The sequence below is a fragment of the Astatotilapia calliptera genome, chromosome 20, assembly GCF_964374335.1.
Source record: "Astatotilapia calliptera chromosome 20, fAstCal68.1, whole genome shotgun sequence".
NCBI lineage: Eukaryota > Metazoa > Chordata > Actinopteri > Cichliformes > Cichlidae > Astatotilapia > Astatotilapia calliptera.
This window is the reverse complement of record NC_137441.1, coordinates 18009057-18027792: the sequence shown is the minus strand read 5'-3', so window position 1 is coordinate 18027792 and position 18736 is coordinate 18009057. Positions and strand designations below refer to the sequence as shown.

At 39.7% G+C, this 18736-nt stretch overlaps 2 protein-coding genes across 2 annotated transcripts; one reads left to right on the top strand and one right to left on the bottom strand.

Moving 5' to 3' along the window:
- Positions 1–5478: 5478 nt before the first annotated feature.
- On the bottom strand, positions 5479–8691 carry LOC113013885 (troponin C, slow skeletal and cardiac muscles). The gene is made up of 6 exons (XM_026155103.2): positions 8358–8691; positions 7660–7690; positions 6663–6809; positions 6420–6534; positions 6065–6201; positions 5479–5677 (listed from the first exon to the last, which is right to left on the bottom strand). The coding sequence occupies exons 1-6, from the start codon at positions 8379–8381 to the stop codon at positions 5646–5648; spliced, it is 486 nt and encodes a 161-aa protein (XP_026010888.1). The 5' UTR covers positions 8382–8691; the 3' UTR covers positions 5479–5645.
- A 4840-nt stretch (positions 8692–13531) lies between these two features.
- On the top strand, positions 13532–18188 carry LOC113013631 (large ribosomal subunit protein eL22). The gene is made up of 4 exons (XM_026154685.2): positions 13532–14067; positions 14874–14981; positions 16575–16699; positions 17990–18188. The coding sequence occupies exons 1-4, from the start codon at positions 14056–14058 to the stop codon at positions 18132–18134; spliced, it is 390 nt and encodes a 129-aa protein (XP_026010470.1). The 5' UTR covers positions 13532–14055; the 3' UTR covers positions 18135–18188.
- Positions 18189–18736: the final 548 nt, after the last annotated feature.

The following is an 18736-nucleotide window of genomic DNA, read 5'->3' as shown; positions in this document are numbered from 1 at the left end:
CTCTTAGTTCCATTTACAACATGACAGTGTGACAAGAGCATATGAATACCATACAGTTTTGTTTAGTTACACTCTTACAGAGCATTTCGTCGTCGTATATGACTGACTGCAAACGTAGACCTTCATATGTATATCGTCCCTGTTTGCGCCTCCTGTAAACCTGTGATGTGACTCAGAGGCAGGAAAGGCGAGAGAAGTGACAAGGTAGAACAGAGTGGAGTCACAGGAAGTGCTCACAGAGAGCAGTTTATCACAATAGGACAAACATTTTTGCAAAAGGGGAAATATAAGAGCTCAACAGGTTGATACAGGTTGAGTGATGAATATGTGAAAGGTTGGTTTTTATCAAGTTAAATATACAAAAGTGTTTAACAGAATTTTATGCATGGACTGATGAAATAAATGAAGCTATACAGGAATCAGCCCCAACATTAAATCTACTTACAGCTTAAAAAACATTGAGTATTACTAAAACATGTGATGCATGGAGGCTCAAACAATTCTCACACAAATGTCTCAGAACCAGAGACCAGGTGACATCACCAGAGGTCCTCGGCCACAGCTGTTTACAGCTCAGGTGGACCAACACAGCACTGGGCACATGGCTTTAATGTTGTGGCTGACAAAAACTTGATTAAGGATCGTTTCTAAGCACCTGAGTACAAGAAGGACGTGTGCATACAGCATTAAACAAGTGTTTAGTGCTGTATGCTCGCATTATAAAGTACCTGAGGCTGTTAAAGTAACGTGAGCATGATCTGTATTCAACAGGAAGTGCTAGCAGCGCTCCAGTGCTAGAGCTCCTTTTGTATTTTAGGAACTGATTTTTCTTTTTGTCTCTCCTGTCAGCTTGTGACGCTCAAACTGTTATCCAAATCAACCAAATGACTTTATACTGTCAGCTGTAGCCGACGGTATAAAGCGCCTTTAGGGAACAGTTGTTGTTAATTGGAGCTACATAAATAAATCTGAGCTGAATGACTGAGTTATATTTGGTGTTTTTGTTTTGAGGAGAGATTGGATTACCCTTATCTGACTGTGTGTTTAAGGCTTTAGTATCAGATTTCTACTCATGTAGTAAAAACACTGAAACCACAATATTGTCTGTAGATGCAGAAAAGTGTTTACAGAGTAAACTGGAATTTTTTATTTGCAGCTTTACACGCATTTGGTTTCATAAACTGGTTAAAAATAGTTCCCCAACAGCATGTGTCAGGACAAATGAGCAAACATCCTCCAGCTTCTGTCTCCAGGCAGGGATGCCCACTCTGCCCTTCACTGTTTGCAATTTTTAACCAACCACAGCATCAATCAGACAGGCTTTAGTGATTAAGGGCATTAAAATCAGTCTTTATGCAGATGATGTGTTACTTTTTCTCCAACAACAAAGACATACGCTCATAGATGAGCCTGGCTCATCAGAACAGGCACTATGCAATAATATAGAGACCATTCATTACCATTCATCAGCTCAAACATCAAATGATGCTGTAAAGCAGGGTGGGAGTTTCTATAAATGAAATGAGATTTAAAGACAGGGTGTCCTGTTTTCTGTTAGCAGTGAAAACATCAGTGACGCCCTCATGAAAGGGAAATGTTTTGAGGGGAATGTACTCGTGAGCCGTGAGCAAGTTTAATAGTGTAATTCTGCTGGATAGAACTGACATCTGTATGCAGATGACTCTGCTACGACAGAGAGAAAAGCTAAATGGGAGGAATGATGGTACTTTGATGAACCGAGGTGCAAAAGGTGGAAACTGCAGAAAGTGTGTGTGCACAATAAGTTAGCATTTTTTGTTTGTTGTTGTTGTTTTCCCACATTCTACATTCCATGAATCACACGAGCTGCTTTTCTTTTTCTCTGTTGGATTTTAATGTGAAATATTTTACTTTAGGTGTGAGATGACAGTAATATTACAGTACTGTGTACAAATGGTATATTGAAATGGGTAAATAAGGTCCAACCATCTGGTTCAAACAACCAAAACACCACAGTCATTATTAAACAGACCTTCTGCCCATAGATGCTATGTGACCATCAGAAACTGGGAACATGGCAACACTAAGAGCGTAGGCCTTGTACCTGTTTCTGTGTTTAGCATGGCAGTGATCTGACTTCACCTGGCAGGCAGATGTTTTGGCATTTCACCCTCACTCAACATGGTGTTTGATTAGCTTCACTGTTTAACTGGTAACTTATTTGTATGTGTGTTAACGGAGACATCCATCAGGGTAGTCAGCATGAAGACCCCCGCAGTGAGACAGCACCCTGACCCGAAGCTTTACCTGCTTCTTATATATAATAAACCAAACACTACGTTTCCAGGTGTCCGGTGGTGCTTGAATACGATTAATTTGTTAATGTTTTAATATCTCATGGTAGGAGTGGTTACCATAACAGCACACGTGCAGCACATCTGGAGAGTATTAACTCAAGTTTAATTGTTCCACGTTTTGTCATGTTACAGTCTTATTCCAAAATGGATTAAATTCATTTTTCACCTTAAAGTTCGACACACAATGGCCCATAATGTAAAAATGAGAACAGATCATGAATGAATCAGATGTTTCTACAACTTCATTGGAGTCCGCCTGCGGTGGAAAATGCACACACTCAGTAGTTGAGTGTGCATGTCAGAGCACAAACTCAAAGTCAAAGAAATTGTGTCGAGGCACAGATTTGGGGGAATGTACAGAAAGATTTCTTCAGCATTGAAGTGAGCACTTTGAACTCCAAAATCACTTAATGGAAGAAGTATGAACCATGCTGCCAAGAGCTGGTCGCCCCGACACGCTGAGCGATCGGTGTAGAAGGGCCTTAGAGAGGAAAATGACCTGGTTCTTAGTAACAAAGTAACACTGTGAGGAACCTTGGAGTCATTTTTGACCAGGACATGTCCTTCAATGCACATATTAAACAAATATGTAAGACTGCTTTCTTCCATTCGTGCAACATCTCTAAAATTAGAAATATCCTGTCTCAGAGTGACGCTGAAAAAGTAGTTCATGCATTTATTACTTCTAGGCTGGACTACTGTAATTCATTATTATCAGGAAGTCCTAAAAACTGCCTGAAAAACCTTCAGTTAATCCAAAATGCTGCAGCATATTTCACCTGCACTGACTTCTCTTCATTAGCTCCCTGTTGAATCCAGAATCAAATTTCTCATCTCATACAAGGTCTTGAAAAATCAGGCTCATCATAAAGACGTTGTAGGCTGTTAATTTACTTGTTCCTAGAGTATTTAAAAGTAGAATGGAGGCACAGCCTTCAGTTTTCAGGCCCCTCTTCTGTGGAACCAGCTCCCAGTTTGGATTTGGAAAACAAGATTCCCCCTCTACCTTTTGGATTAGGCTTCACATTTTATTTTGCCAGTTTAAAAAAGATTCTATCCCCAGGTCAAATACATAAATAAGAAATACACTATACATATAAGTTAATATATAAATAAATATACTTGTTCTGTTTTTAATTGCTGGTTAAAAACTGAGTTGCATCAAGTAGTGACTAACATTATTAATGTCATCCAAAAAAACGTTGATTCTGTTCATCTGGACGTAGCGTTTCAGGGAGAGAAATGTGTCGTCACTCATCCAGGTGACTTCTTCAGTCTCAGCTGACTGCAGGTTTCCAACCTTATAAACAGAGGCTCTCTCTTATCACCCGTAGTAATCCCATATGTGTCAGGAGTGTCAGAACAGTTGAGACGCATTTTTTCTAAACACTGCAGGCTCTGTGAAACTCTGTGGCTTTTAAACCCCAAAACACGCTGCGCCAAAAATTGGTCCACCCCAAGGATCCCCCAACACAAACAGAGTAACAGAGTGTACGCTGTTGGAGGATTGCCAGGATTTATACATCGGGGAAACCAAACAACCTCTGATGAAGAGGATGGCACAACACAGAAGAGCTACCTCGTCAGGCCAGGACTCTGCAGTCTTTTTACACCTACAGGCCAGAGGACACTCTTTCAAGGATGAGGATGAACACATCCTGGACAGGGAGGAACGCTGGTTTGAGGGCAGTCAAGGAGGCCATTTACGTGAAAAGGGAAAGACCATCTCTGAATGGTCTAAGGGTACATCTGTCACCATCTTACAATGCTGTGATTGCAGTCATTCCCCAACTCTCTGTGAATGGTACTCATGGACATTGATCAGTGCAGGAAACCTGCAGTCAGCTGAGACTGAAGAAGTCATCTGGATGAGTGACGAAATGTTTCTCCCGCTGAAAATGTCCAGATGAACAGAATCAACCTTTTGGGATTTCTTTACCTGGATGATTAAGCATCGAGACATTTTCACTTAGGTGTAGAATAAAGTGCTTGTATGAAAGGGTCTGAATGGGTGAATGAGGCATGTTGTATAAAGTGTGTTGAGTGCTCCAACAGTTTAAAACAGCCATATAAGAACCACCACATGTACTGCTTAAAGAAGTCCAGTCACGTCCTTTTTTCAAGCTCTTAAGAAAGGATCAGGTCATTGAGCAGTATTTATACTGTAGCACTAAAACTGATGATAAGGTTACCTTTGAGCTTTAGGTGGATGCTGTCTGTAGAAAAGCTTCCCAGCACATCTAATTTTAGGTTACTGTTTTATTAAATCTGCTCTTCCACTCTCTTTTTTGTCTGCTGGTGCAGGCACAACGATACTTCAAGATACAGTGACAGAGTCCAGCACAATCGCAGGTGTGGCCCTGAATGAGCTTCCACACCTGTAGAAGGTTATGGCAGCTCCTCCACACTCCTTATTAGAGGAGTTTGAGTTGATTCCATCTGGTTGTAGAAACAGTATCCCAGCATACAGGACTGCAACTCCCCAACCATTCGTCTTTTAAATAACTCACCATGTTCTCAATGGTCATATTGCTTTGTTGTGTATTTATTGCACATTATTGCATTTTGCTTGATGTTTGTGTGATTTCTACTGACTGCACAACAAATTTGCATTTGGGGATAATAAAAACCTCCCTGATCCTCCAGAGTCAACTTATCCTTCTGTCCTCCACCCGTTGTCTCTGTCTCTGTGTCTTGCCAAGTGCGTGGTGTATATGGACGTGGACATTTGAATGGCCACAGTCATAATATATATGGACATACAGTAATAAGTTGAGAGATGTGATAAAGTGCGAGGCTTCTTCCCGCTAACCATCAGAGCATTCCACCGGAGTGTTGAATTCCATGTTTTGTTTCTTGTGGCTTGTCTTTGCTGTCATCTCCTTTGTGCATAGCCTCATGTACCAAGGAGGGAAGCGAGTGGAAAACTTGGAATTACCTGCCAAGTTTCTTTCTGTGGAGCCTTGGAAAAGCCACTCGAACTTTTATTCCTGCCTCGTGTCCTGCGCTGGAGTCCAGTGTCCCATTGAAACTATAACACGACTGTGCAGCTCAGTTAAGCACCATAGAAATAATACTAATTCACTTTCAGTTAAGCTAATTTACACAAAATTTTATGACAGACAAAACAAACATCTAAGTATTTTTATTCAGAAAAAATATTTTATTCAATGAAATTTCCTGGAAAAGCTGTTAAGGCCTTGAAGGTACAGTATTAGAAAAACCGGTGAAGATATCTTCAAGAAGGCCTTCGATGATGTTGCCAACGCATGTAGAAGATAGAAGATGTGAAGCCTCCGGCAGAATCCTTTATTCAACACCTTTCATGAACTCCAGGAACTCTATCAGAGACAACGAACAGGTCAGTACATCAGTCACATCAGCAAAGCTATTCATTACTAACGATCCATGACTGGGTACAATGGAGGAAATGTTATTTTGAACTTTTCTACACAACACTGTTTGATTTAAAATCTATGGGTTTTAAAATCAAAGTCCATAAATATCATTTTCACAGTTACTCCTTTGGATTTTGTTTAGTTGCCTTTTGAACTCAGTTTCTGATTTTTGTTACTTTATGCACTTTGTCAGCCACAATAAAGAGCTCAGTGACTCTGTAATCATTCTCCGTGAAATGGTTTGTGAACGTGATGAGAATGTTCTCCTTATGTTGTCAGGAGACAGCTGTTTTGTGCACATTTTAATTACAAATAAACTGCTTCCCATACCATCATAATCAATTTTGCCATCATTGTTTTTGTCTCCATCCTTCATCAACTCTTCGATGTCATCTTCAGTGATGGCCTCTCCAGTGGACTCCAGCATGGACTTCAGCTCTTCTAAGTCTATGTATCCATCTCCATTCCTTCACATAAAAATACACTCATCAATCCTACGTGGAATACTCGCTGAGCTCTTTTGGCATTAAGATTTTTACTGTATGTGTACTTCACATACGCAATAATATTCAAAACATCCCTCAATCTCCTACTGGCAGTTAGCAATGATTTGTGTGGTATCAGGCTGGTGGTATTTTCTTTGTATTCTGGCTGCGTGTGAACAAAAAATGCAAAAGAGACCTACTTATCAAACATGCGAAAAAGTTCAGCCAACTCCTCCTCAGATTTTCCTTTGCTCTCCTCCTTCATGCAGCGGACCATCATAACCAGGAACTCATCAAAATCTACCGTCCCACTTCCTGTGAAAATACAGCAAATAAATAAATCAGGACTATAATGTCTTTTTCACCTTTTAATTTTTTTAAATATGCAAACCATGTCGTGAAATAAACATGTTCCTGATGGCAACATACTAATACTGACATACCATCTTCATCCACCTCGTCAATCATCTCCTGTAACTCTTCAGGAGTGGGATTCTGTCCCAGCATTCTCATCACCTTTCCTAACTCCTTGGTACTGATGCAGCCGTCCTCTGCATCCTGAATGAAGATATCAAACGCAGCTTTGAACTCTGAAAAAACAAATCATTTTTGTTACTGAGATTGTTGTTAACGTTGCACACAACAACAAACAGCCGATGCAGACCAGACTGATGCTGAAAATATAACATCTGTGAGGACGAAACTAACTTTGAACTGTTTCTATCGGGCGCTTGTTTACATCATCTAATATTACAGGAATTCACTGATTATCCTTTGTTATGATAAAAGCTGTCATTTAAACACAAAGATCCAAATCCTATAATCTTATAATTTATCCACAATGGAAAACAGAAAACAAAAGAAAATATTTACACTGGAAAAATACTGTTATTTATTCTGGCACCATTTATGGGAAAGAAATAGGCTTTCCTGTGGTGTGAGGTTTATTGTCAAACAATGAAATAATCCAACAACCACAAATTTATCAATTTAGTTTTATTTATTTTGTTTGTTTTCTGTTTAACCATCTTTGATTTGTCTAAAATATTTATTTATGCTTGCTTGAAAACGTAGCTTCACATATCAGATACTTCACAATCTCAGGCCTTTTTCCACACATGGAAATCTGAGGCAATGATCAGGAATCCCTCAAAAAGTATTTAAAATAAAAGCCTGAAATGGTTCATTGGTTTCTCCTGTCATGAAAAATAATCAGGATCTGTAATTGAAACAAAATGAACACAAAAAATAATGAAAACAAAACATATTCATATTATTAATATAAAGTGCTTTGAGGTGACTGTTGTTGTGATTTGGCGCTGTAGAAATGACACTGAATTATAATTCTATAACTTCTTTCTCAAAGGTGGGATGAATAAAGCATTTTTCATTTCATCTAATAAAGAGAAAGACAGCAATGAAAAGAAGTCGTTTCCTCACCATTTTTTTGCTCCTCTGTTAAGTTCTCGACCTGGAGGAAAACATCACATTTTAATTGACATGAAATTCATCTGACTTGTGTTTTTCATTTGGTGATTGTTTGTGGCACTCAGCAGCAGCAGAGGTTCACGTCTGCAGCTTCACTCCTGCTCTCAGTATGGACTGCAATGTGACACTAATTTCTTCACTTGCTATTCTTGTTTATGGGAGTTGAGTTGACGGAGTCAGCAGCTGTCACTTCTCTTCTTCCCTTCAACTGTCCAGCTGTTCTTTGTTCTCTTGTCAGGCACCATTTATTTATACATATAAAAGTGACATTTTCAAACCATTTTCAGACCAGCGTCTTGACTCCAACATGAGTTTGGTGACCTCGGGCAAATATTCAAATGAATCCCTTTTTCTTTTCTATGAACTTTCTCCTAAAATTCTTCATTGCACTGCATTGTGAAGTTGGTCAAATATATCACACTGGTACACAAGGCTGACTGAACTCAGATTTCACTGTAAAGCTCCAGTAACGCAAAGCTTACAATAATAACATAACTTCACATTTTCAGGAGGACACTGACAGTTGTTAAAAAACAACTATACAGTCTGTCTCATAATATAATTATGTAATTGTCCAATAAATATGTATATCATAGAAAACATGTTATAGAAGGAAATATAACAGCATACTCGGCAATATCAGTACTCACCGCTGCTTTGTATACATCATCCATGGCTGCTTATCTGATCCTGCAGTTGAAACAAGAGCACACTCAGACACAGCACGAGGACTGGCAGTTATAACTCCCTCTACCTTTATTGTGAGAGGACTGTGAAACTAAAAAAAGGCTCTTGACCTATCTCACAAAATTCAAGGAGGATGGTGGGAGGGGTGACAGAGGGATTAAAGGAGAGAAGTCTATAAATAGGAAACAACAGAAGGCAGCAAAGAACAGTGAAACACTGTCAGTAGCCCCTCAGCTCTCCACTGCAGCACATTTGAATCATATCACTGCAGGCTTCAGCTTTTTCTTTTGGTCTTTGAAGGTTACTCCCAGTAAACACCAGGACTGCTGTAGTTCCCAGTGACCTACACTTACAGGACTGTAATGGACCGTAATATCTTAAGAGCTTCGCTGATTTAAAAAAGACATGGTGTCATTGAACCGCTAAGTGCTGGAGGGAGCTTTAGTCGACTTCCAGTGAAGAAGAAGATAACGTCCTGCCATTAAGAAAGTGAACGTTAAAATATTTATTGGTTAGAGGTCAAGTGGGACATGGCAACATGGGGGAAAGGTTTAATGATCACTGAAAATGTCCTTTTTTCATGTCCCATGAAATCGAAATAATTCTGCCAAAAGTGAGTAAGTGATGAGCCAGAGAGTCAGTGAGACTGGGATGGATCTGTGACTGTCAGGTTTTAGAGAGCAGGACTGTATGAGAGAAAGCCGAACGCAGACTGAACCTGTGTGATTCTTTTAGAGCATTGTCTCACCAGTCATCCCCCAAATTTAGACCCAGTTCACGTTCCCAAGCAGCCTTTAGTAACTGGTGAGGAATCAAAAAATGACATTTCATTATAAACTTTAGAGCTAATTGGCTTTTGAAGAGGGTCTTGGCTCATAAGCTCCTCCCACTGCTGTGGAGAAAAGAACTGGGAATAAAACCTTGGCACAATGTCTAATCTGAAAGCACTGAAACAGGTCAGAAGGACGGAGATCTGAGAGAGAGAGATCTGTGACGCTGCAGAAAACACCATCATTGTAAAAATCATTAAAACATGCCAGCCCCTTATTATATCATGCTAAAATGGTTGAAACAGATGATTCCTCAATAAAGGAGATAACGTAGATACTTAGAGAGTTAAATTTGACATGCCTCCTAGACTGATGCCAAATTTTCAGTGTGGAGTGAACTAAGGGTTAAGCCAGAGAGGTTGGATGGAATAGAAGAAGTAAAGCATTTAGAGTGGATGAGAAACAGGACGGGGGCTCTACACTGCGCCATAGAAGGTCCAAAGATCTGAACCAGAAGGAGATTTTGGGGATATGCGCTGTCCAGTATGGAACAGGAAGTTAGGAAGTGACAATCCGCCTCTGAATTTTACATCTCTGAAGTGTGGATTTGTTCAGATGGTCATTTTAATCACACTGATTTTACCAATAAGTGAAAGAAGTAAGCTTCCCTATCTTTGGAGGTCCTGTTTAATTAGCAGAGAAAACAGCATTTAATGTTACATTGATCCTTGATGTTTAAAGTCAGAGGGGCCTAATTTAAAAAAGGGACATCAGAATGTGTGAGCAGTAATGATGATAGGCTAGCATTAACTTTTAGCGATGGTCACTCTATAATCAGAGAATGAACCAAATCTGTGAAAAGCAGATAAAATAAATGATTTGGAGAGAACAGGATCTGGGACATACAGCAATAAATCATCAACACAAAGCGATAACTTAAATTCTGTGCCTAATTGGGAAATTCAGCTAAAAATAGAGGAGGATCTCAGAAAGACTGACAGGTGCTCTATGTGAACAATAGGGGGGATAATGGGGACGCCTGTCTCGTGCCACAGGAAAGACTAAAAAAGCCTGAGTGAATGCTATTGGTGGAGATGCTGGCATGAGCAGATGTATAAAGGACTCTTATAGAAATGAGAGCGGCAGATTTTGAAATTAATCCAGTTTTAAGTGAAACTACTGCAGTTGTCAATGGTGACAAAGGCACCTGTTTGTCCATTATGGAAACTGTTAGCCGATAAAAGTCTAATCATTAAAAGTGCTTCTTTCTGTCACTGTCAGGCTCTTATTATAAATGTCTACAGCTGCTTAGAGAGAGATTTGTTAAAGAGCCTGATCATTTTGGTTTAAACAGAAACAAGTGATTTATGCCAGAACGTCCTGTCCTCCCTGTTTCTCCTCACTGCTTCTCTGATATCCGCCCCTCCTCCTCCTCATACCTGCTGTGGCGAATGAAGCCTTTGGGCCTAACCACAGTTGGTCATTGAACAGTGTAAAGGTAAACCAAAACATTTTTCTTTTTTGTTTCTGTCAATCTTGAATGAAGTGATGCTAAAATACTGTTTCTGTAAACGGAGCTCTGCTTTGAACAGAGAAGTACAGATGCTTTTTGTGATGGAGGAAAATTATTTTATTCATTTCACAAAAAGATGTATCTTTGTAGACCATAGCGCTGTCAAACACTCACAGCTGTACATGGCTGTGATAAAACAAGTACTATCAATGAAAATACTTTGATGGCATGAAAAAATGTAACAAAAGGGCAAATTATTATGTGTAAACACAATACTGATGTAAAAAACAGTCTGGCGTGCTCAGTCATCCAGATAAGGCAATTCTGCCTGACCGGAGAGGTGATGAAACGTTTCTCCCACTGAAAACATGAAAATAGGACTAAAAATAAAATATTAGTAAAAGTACAAATTTATGACAATTCTTGCATTGCATCAGTTTTCCTAATTAACTGCTTAATAAGTGTATATTAATGTTACAAATGGTAATAATGTTACAGAAGTTCTACATATTCATATTTTTATGCACATAGCAGTGTTTGAAGTATGATGTTGTTTTTCAGAGAGTAACTTATAATTGTGCAAAATATTCTTGCTGCACCCTCCTTTATAAATGATCTCAATAGGGAGCTGGAACAAGTTGTCCCGGTGGCATCTTCACCATCACTGTTGAGAGAGGCGATGCCAGCACAGACAAAGCATTGTTTCTTACATGGATTCTGCATGTGCAGATTCAGGAACACTGAATCTCATTTACCCTCAGCAACTGAAGCCGGCTGTGAAGTACTTCAGAACATCTTCCTTCAGCTGGATGCCAGCAGGCTCTTGACCAAAGTACAGATGCTCAATAACAATGTGTATGAATGAGCTGAATCTTCTGACAAATGGGCAGAATTTTATTTTAGACTGAAAGTGAATAAAATGATCCATTGGTTAAAACAGCAGAGGAGGGAAAAACTACACTTGAGAAAATGTTAGCAAACTTTGTAACGTTTGTTGAAGGTTGGTGAGCAAGTTCAAATTATATGTTTATGAGGTATGTCGTATTTATACTCCATGCAATACAGACAAAGAGTAAAGAAAAATATGTGATTTTGACTGCAGGGTGAATGTGCGTAAACATACTTACATGTGCACGACTAAAGTGTCATCTTATTGACCTCTTATGTTGGCAGAAATGTTGTCATTTTCATTTATCTGTCCATCAGTGTCATGTGGTTTGGGTTTTTCTTTTAAACTCACCTACAGTGCAGGCATGTATTGATCAGTATTACAGTTAAAATCTACACAGATCCATAAAGGAATACATCCAACCAGTGTTCCCTCTAAGCTGTGCATGGAGACTGTGTCAGCAGTGCGCGATTGATCCAACTAAAGCAGGATAACATTTATTGTTCCTGAGCTTCATGTCAAAGTAAGGAAAAAGATCAGAGATGGATCATCAGCGCAAGATTATTATCAGAAATGGTTTCCATACTGTTAACTGTCGAGTGGTTTGAAGACGCAAGACCATTAAGATCGGTGATATGCTCGGACTCAAGTTCATCATTGGCTAGTTTAGTATTTAGTATTTATTTATTTATTGTCATTGTCAAGAACAATGAAATTGCGTTTGGGGCTTCCATACAACCCAAAAAAAAGAAGAAAATAATAAATACCCCTTAAAACCCAAGTGTACATATTTAACCCAGTGTGACTCCAATGCAATAAGACAATCCTTAGCAATAATGTTCGTAGAAATTCAGACAAAGACCTGAGAAACATGACAAAATACAACAATGCAACCCATTCAATATTATTGTACTGTGAGATATGATATCAGATATGATAGTTATCTATTTAAGAAAGAGGGGGGGGGGGGGGGGGCAGGAGGGGGAAGAGAATAAAGATATGATGCACCAATGCAGACCAGTTCATTGCTATTAAGAAGTTGGATTAGTTTGCAAGACAGTCACTCAGATAGCAGGCCACACAATCTGATAGAGATTCAACAAACACTATGGAGTTGATACGATGGGGCTAATGGTCACCTTCTTGGGTACCAGCGCATCATGAATCAGGGGAAATGAAAAGGCAGGTGTTATGGGGAATCTTATGTTGAGTAATTGTATTTGTAATGTTTTATTGTAAGTTCGGGGCACTGAGAATTTAATTCATAGAGTCCCCAGGAGACATTGAAACAATGTTTAGTCAATATCAGGTGATTCTATTGAATCAACGTAGTGAATTGTAGTGAATTGTAGTGAATTGCTCACTACACTCCCCTCAGAAAATAAATGTGCTTTTGTTTTATCTTTGTTTTAAGACGATGATCAGCTCAAAGTGCTCAAAACGTACTTATAGACATTTCTCATGCTGAAATAAAGAGCACTTATCAGCCTACTGGAAACAGATTATTTCAGCCCGGTTTCCTGTTTGTAAACTGACTGATCTGCTGCCCAGTGTCCATCACTCCCTCCCGTTAAATGCCGTTTGTTACTTTTAACCCAGATCAGTCACTCTGAGAGGAAACAGGCTCCAACAGTTCTGCGCTGAGAAAACGGGCTGCAGTTGTTTATTTTGTGGAGGCTGACGTCACCAGGGGTGTCCAACCTCAGGCCTCGAGGTCCGGTGTCCTGCAGGTTTTAGATCTCACCCTGGGTCACCACACCTGAATCAAATGATTAGTTCGTTACCAGGCCTCTGGAGAACTTCAAGACATGTTGAGGAGGTCATTTAGCCATTTCAATCAGCTGTGTTGGATCAAGGACACATCTAAAACCTGCAGGACACCGGCCCTCGTGGCCTGGAGTTCCCCCACCCCAAACAGCAGCTGTCCACGTTAAACCGTCACTGTCACGTGGGCGTGTTTCCTGTATCAGCAGCAGGTGTTTAACAGCTGACAGGTAAACCCGCGGGCCCGTCAAACTAATCGTTGTCGTGAGGAAAATGTCGACTCGTTGTTTATGTTACAAAAAGACGGACCAGGCAGAAGGTGTTTTGGTTTTTTTTTTTAATTAAAATAATTTAATTGTTATCTTAATATAATATCGATACGTGTATATATTTGAACGAGCTGGAGATGGAGACTTTATTTTGCGGAGGTCTTTAATATTGTTAGAGCGATCAGACGGTTCCGTGAAAATGACGAATCTGCGGGTGCAACATTTTTAACACGGAGAGTGAAAAACAAATCTAACCAGTTAATGTAAAAACTAGTTAACAAGGAATACCGGGACTATTGCGAGGTTCTATGAACATCCATTGCTGTTTTTAAAAAAGTTTATTGGATGAATGGAAATGAAGCGATTTTGGGACAAAACGAATTCCATCAATTTTTCGGCGTATGATGTGTAGCGCATGCGCACCGCTTGCTCTTCCTTTTTGATAGCTTCTTCACCATGGCGCCTATTGTAAGTAAAAAGTCGTGCTAAAATCTATCGAAGTTGTATCTTTTCCTATATGAAATCTGGAAAAAACTGGCTTGTTGCATCTACATGGACTAAAATGCAGGGTTTGGGTCCGTTTGTGATGGTTTTTTTCGGTTACACAGCTGAGTTTTTTGTGGCCTATGGCTGTCTGTGAGTTAACGTTAGCTTAGCAGCGTCGCAGAGCTAACCACGTTGCTAGCCCTATAACGATACCTTTGTTTAATAAGGTGCGCAGATAAGGTTTTGGAGGCTGACAGTATCTACGGAGCTGTGTTTGTTTGTTTGACCTGCTTGTTAGTTAATCGCTCCGAGACGTGGACGTTACTAGTCGGGGGATTGACGCAGAGCTCAACTCATGGAGATGTTTTTAATTACTTTTAGTCGTACTTATCAAAACATTAAAGAGTCGAAAATAGCACTTATGCATACTTAATGTTGTCATTGAATGTTCTTATAATTAAAGTCGAGCTTTGGCTAGAATCGAAGTACAGTTGCATCATCACGTATATTAAACTGTTATGCTGAATACATATAACTCTGTAGGTAAAAGCAAAATCCGCTATTAATTCAGATTGCAGGATTTTTGCGGTTGAATGTGATGGTGACCAGATTTTACCAATCGCTCTTTGGACCTATGTACTGCACAAACGGGAAATTAACATTTTGATACATTGGAATGTTAACAGTTGGTTGTTGTTGGGTGTTTTACTAAATTTTGTTCATATAAATGTAGTGGACAGCCTAGAGGTTCTTTGCAGTGAAGTAAATGTTTGTCCTTCCATTGGCAGAGGAAGCAGAATGTCAGCAAAGGTGGTAAGAAGAAAAAGCAGGTCCTAAAATTCACACTGGACTGCACGCACCCTGTCGAAGATGGCATCATGGATGCTGCCAACTTTGTAAGTTTTAAGCTGTAACTTTTTCTGAGTTATTTTATTACCAATTTAAGACTAAAGGCTGTCCTGCACAAGCTGCAGGGCTTCTTTGAGATGACATTCCTAGCCAGATCTGGCTCACTCTACACCCTTTTTGAGTTCAGCCTCCATTTGGATTAGCTCGGGAAACCACACCTTTACACACACACACCTAAGCTTCGGACTATTTTTTTTTTCTTCTTCTCTTCAGTCGGTAACATTTCTTGCTACAGATGTCTTTAGGGCCACATGACACTAATGGTAAATGGCCTGCATTTGTATAGCGCTTTTCTAGTCCCTAAGGACCCCAAAGCGCTTCACACTACATTCAGTCATTCACCCATTCACACACTGGCGATGGCAAGCTACATTGTAGCCACAGCACTGACAGAGGCGAGGCTGCCGGACACAGGCGCCACCGGGCCCTCTGACCACCACCAGTAGGCAAACATGGGGTTAGTATCTTGCCCAAGGATATTTGGCATGCAGCCTGGGATCGAACCACCGACCTTCTGATTAGTGGCTGACCTGCTCTGCCACCTGAGCTACAGCCACTAAGGATGAATGTCATTAACATTTTCTCAGTACTGGTAGTTGTCAGCACCTAGTTACTGATACTCACTATAATTTAGTGTGAAATGCTTAGTTACTGGTTATACTTATACGAGTTGTTAAGAACAAACTAACAAGGCCAATGTGGTTATGTATTACAAAGCTGAGGTGGTGGCAATTTTTCTGGCAAGTGGCAAGAAACAGTGTGTTTACATGTTTAAGATGATATCTAAAACAAATAAGAGTAGGGTTTTTTTTTCTTCTCTTTTAAGCAACAAGAAAATTGGTAAGTACCAACCAAGTTTCTGCACGTTGAACAGATAATGAGGTAAAGGTCTCCTCTCTGTGTGGCTCCTGTCAATTGATGAAGCTTTCTAGGTGCTAATTAGCTTTCTAAACTGCAGTTATTGGTTATTGCTCACAAGCATTTTGATGTCAACACAGCAGCATAACAGCTGTGATTGGAACACCTGAATTCAACAACTTGGGTGGGTGAGTGAATACTTTTGGCAATGTGGTGTACGCGCCACCAGAAAAGCTGTGCACAAGGACAAACGTTCTCATAATGCCAGTAACTGTACCTAGGATAAAGAAATGCAGATCTATTGCTTAAATAAAAATAGTGCTCGTTATTTTGACTTGAGGTGGAAAAACACTTGAACGTTTAGTTTGAAGATTGAAGGCTTTGCTGGAAACACAGGACTCTAAAGCAGTTACATGTAACACAGTCAAATGTGCTGCACAAAAAAGTCAAAATGAATTAACACCGAAGGAATAACCCCAGAAATGACTAATCAAACTCACAGCCATACAATTGGAAAACAGCTCGTAATAATCCATACTACTGTTAGCTTCATTTAAGCAAAAAGGCCTGATGCATTTAAAATCCACAAACTCATTCACCGAAAGAGCTTTGTTGGTTTTATTAGAACTTTGCTTGTTACTCTTCAGTGAACTTGTTGCTCATGTGGAGCATAAATAGAGCCGTCGATATAAAGTAACATTTTTACCACATGTTAATTGCAGGAACAGTTTCTGCAGGAGCGCATTAAAGTGAACGGCAAGGCCGGGAACCTTGGTGGCGGTGTGGTCTCCATTGAGAGAAGCAAGAGCAAGATTACAGTGTCCTCTGAGGTGCCCTTCTCCAAAAGGTATCAGGCACTCACTGTGTTGTTTGATCCTAATGTAAAGTTCTGAGTAAGATGACGAGACCACATTACTAACAGAAGCAAATGTAAAGACCAGTTAACTCAACATCTTCATATAGATCATGTGACGTTACTAAAAACTGCTATTGGTGATTTCACTGTGCTGAAGGGTTCATGCAGCTGCAGCCATTCACAAATACTAACATTAACATTTTCATTTTAAGACATTAACAATATGGTGGCATATCGGTGTCAAACGACAGCTGACACACATCTTTAATCCTGAATGATCGGATATCGGAGAGAATGTAAAAATAATAATAATGAAACGATGTCTAATAAAGTGTCAAATATATTATATGAAATGTAACTTTCTCTCTTGCTGTGCAAGAACAAAGCTGCACAGGGTTTTTATTGAGTATGACATCATGTGACGTGAGCTGGGATATTACAACTGAAGACTGGAACCTGTAGTTTAATTGAAAGTGTAATTTCACAGCTAGTGAGCTTATTAGTCAGTTTTTTTTATTTAATAGAGGATTCCAGAAAAGCTGAGTCTTTTCAAAACTAAAAATGGATAAATGTATTTGCCACGTAAGCAAATAGTTTAACAATTAATGATGATGTCAGGGAATGGATGTTTAGGGAGTTCATCATCATCATGATCGATGAGAAAACGGCCCATGGTGAACAGGATTCAGTTCTTAAAGGTATAATGGCAGTTATGAGTTCAGATGTCGCCACACCACCACTCTGTTGTGTTTGTGGGGGAAAAATGTGCTATTTTCATGGCATTGTTAAAGCAAGGTTTGCATAGCTTTTTGTAACATTCCATATACCAGGAAGCTATCCATTAGAGATGGACTGATCCGATATTACGTATCCGTATCGGTCCGATACTGACCTAAATTACTAGATCGGATATCGGAGAGAAATAAAAAATGTAATCCGATCCATTAAATATCAAAAATCACCTCACAAAACTTGCGACATGGCATAACTGCTCATAACCGTAGCGCGTCGGAACAGTATGCATCACGTGATAGAGCGGCTGTGGCGTGCGGGACCTGTCCGCGGTCTGGTTGAGCATTTAGAGTTTGAACTTATACAAAATGCAGCAAGATATTAAAAAAACAGTTTTATTGATTAAAAAACACTATATCGGATTCATATTGGTATCGGCCGATATCCAAATTTATGATATCGGTATCGTGCCATCTCTACTATCACCCACCGTGCTGCTGTTCCCTGAAGGGGATTCAACTGATGATTCAACATCTCTTGTTTTTCCAGATACCTGAAGTATCTGACAAAGAAGTACCTGAAGAAGAACAATCTCCGTGACTGGCTGCGTGTTGTTGCCAACACCAAGGAGAGCTATGAGCTCCGCTACTTCCAGATTAATCAGGATGAAGAGGAGGAAGAAGATGATGATTAAAATGGCAATTAATCTGATTTTGTGTATTTAAATAAATGTTGTTTACAATACAGAGTTTTTGTTTAAGGTTCTTTTTCATAATGTGATGACAGATCCGGAGCAACATTATTCATTCCAGTGTTACTGCACTGTAGAGCACTCACTGTAGGATCTACATAGGACCCAATGAATCATGGAAACAAGATTTTAAAAAATTGCAAATTAAGCAGCTCAGATGGGCTGAAATAAAACTGAGCGATGTGATTTTGTTCATTCTTCATTGTTGTGAAGTGGGCGGAGTCTTCATATGGTCAAATATGAGTCAATTACTGCTGGAGTTGAAAACAAACTGCTTGTAATTTAATGTAAGAGTTCTTCACAGGGTTCTTTCTGTCCTGTGACAAACCCAGTACACCCTCTGACTTATTAGCTTGTAGATCCAGCTTTAGGAGGACATGTTTTCTGTTTGTCTTGCGTTGTTGTAGAGCAATTTTGGCCCCACTACAACAATCTGTTGTGGATTTGCTGGTGTGTTTGGGGTCACTCTCCTGTTTCTCAAACCAGTTTTGCTCCTTTCGTAGTCTTGATGGTGATGATTTGGTGGCTGAGGAAAGGCACAGACC

Excerpts from the sequence above, each read along its gene's own strand:
- LOC113013885 (XM_026155103.2), bottom strand. The coding sequence starts at position 8,381 with ATGGATGATGTATACAAAGCAGCG. Across the intron at positions 7,691-8,357 it reads ATGATGTATACAAAGCAGCG|GTCGAGAACTTAACAGAGGA; the intron begins GTGAGTACTGAT and ends GTTTTCCTCCAG. Across the intron at positions 6,535-6,662 it reads TGACGAGGTGGATGAAGATG|GAAGTGGGACGGTAGATTTT; the intron begins GTATGTCAGTAT and ends GTATTTTCACAG.
- LOC113013631 (XM_026154685.2), top strand. Across the intron at positions 14,982-16,574 it reads TCATGGATGCTGCCAACTTT|GAACAGTTTCTGCAGGAGCG; the intron begins GTAAGTTTTAAG and ends TGTTAATTGCAG. Across the intron at positions 16,700-17,989 it reads GAGGTGCCCTTCTCCAAAAG|ATACCTGAAGTATCTGACAA; the intron begins GTATCAGGCACT and ends TTGTTTTTCCAG.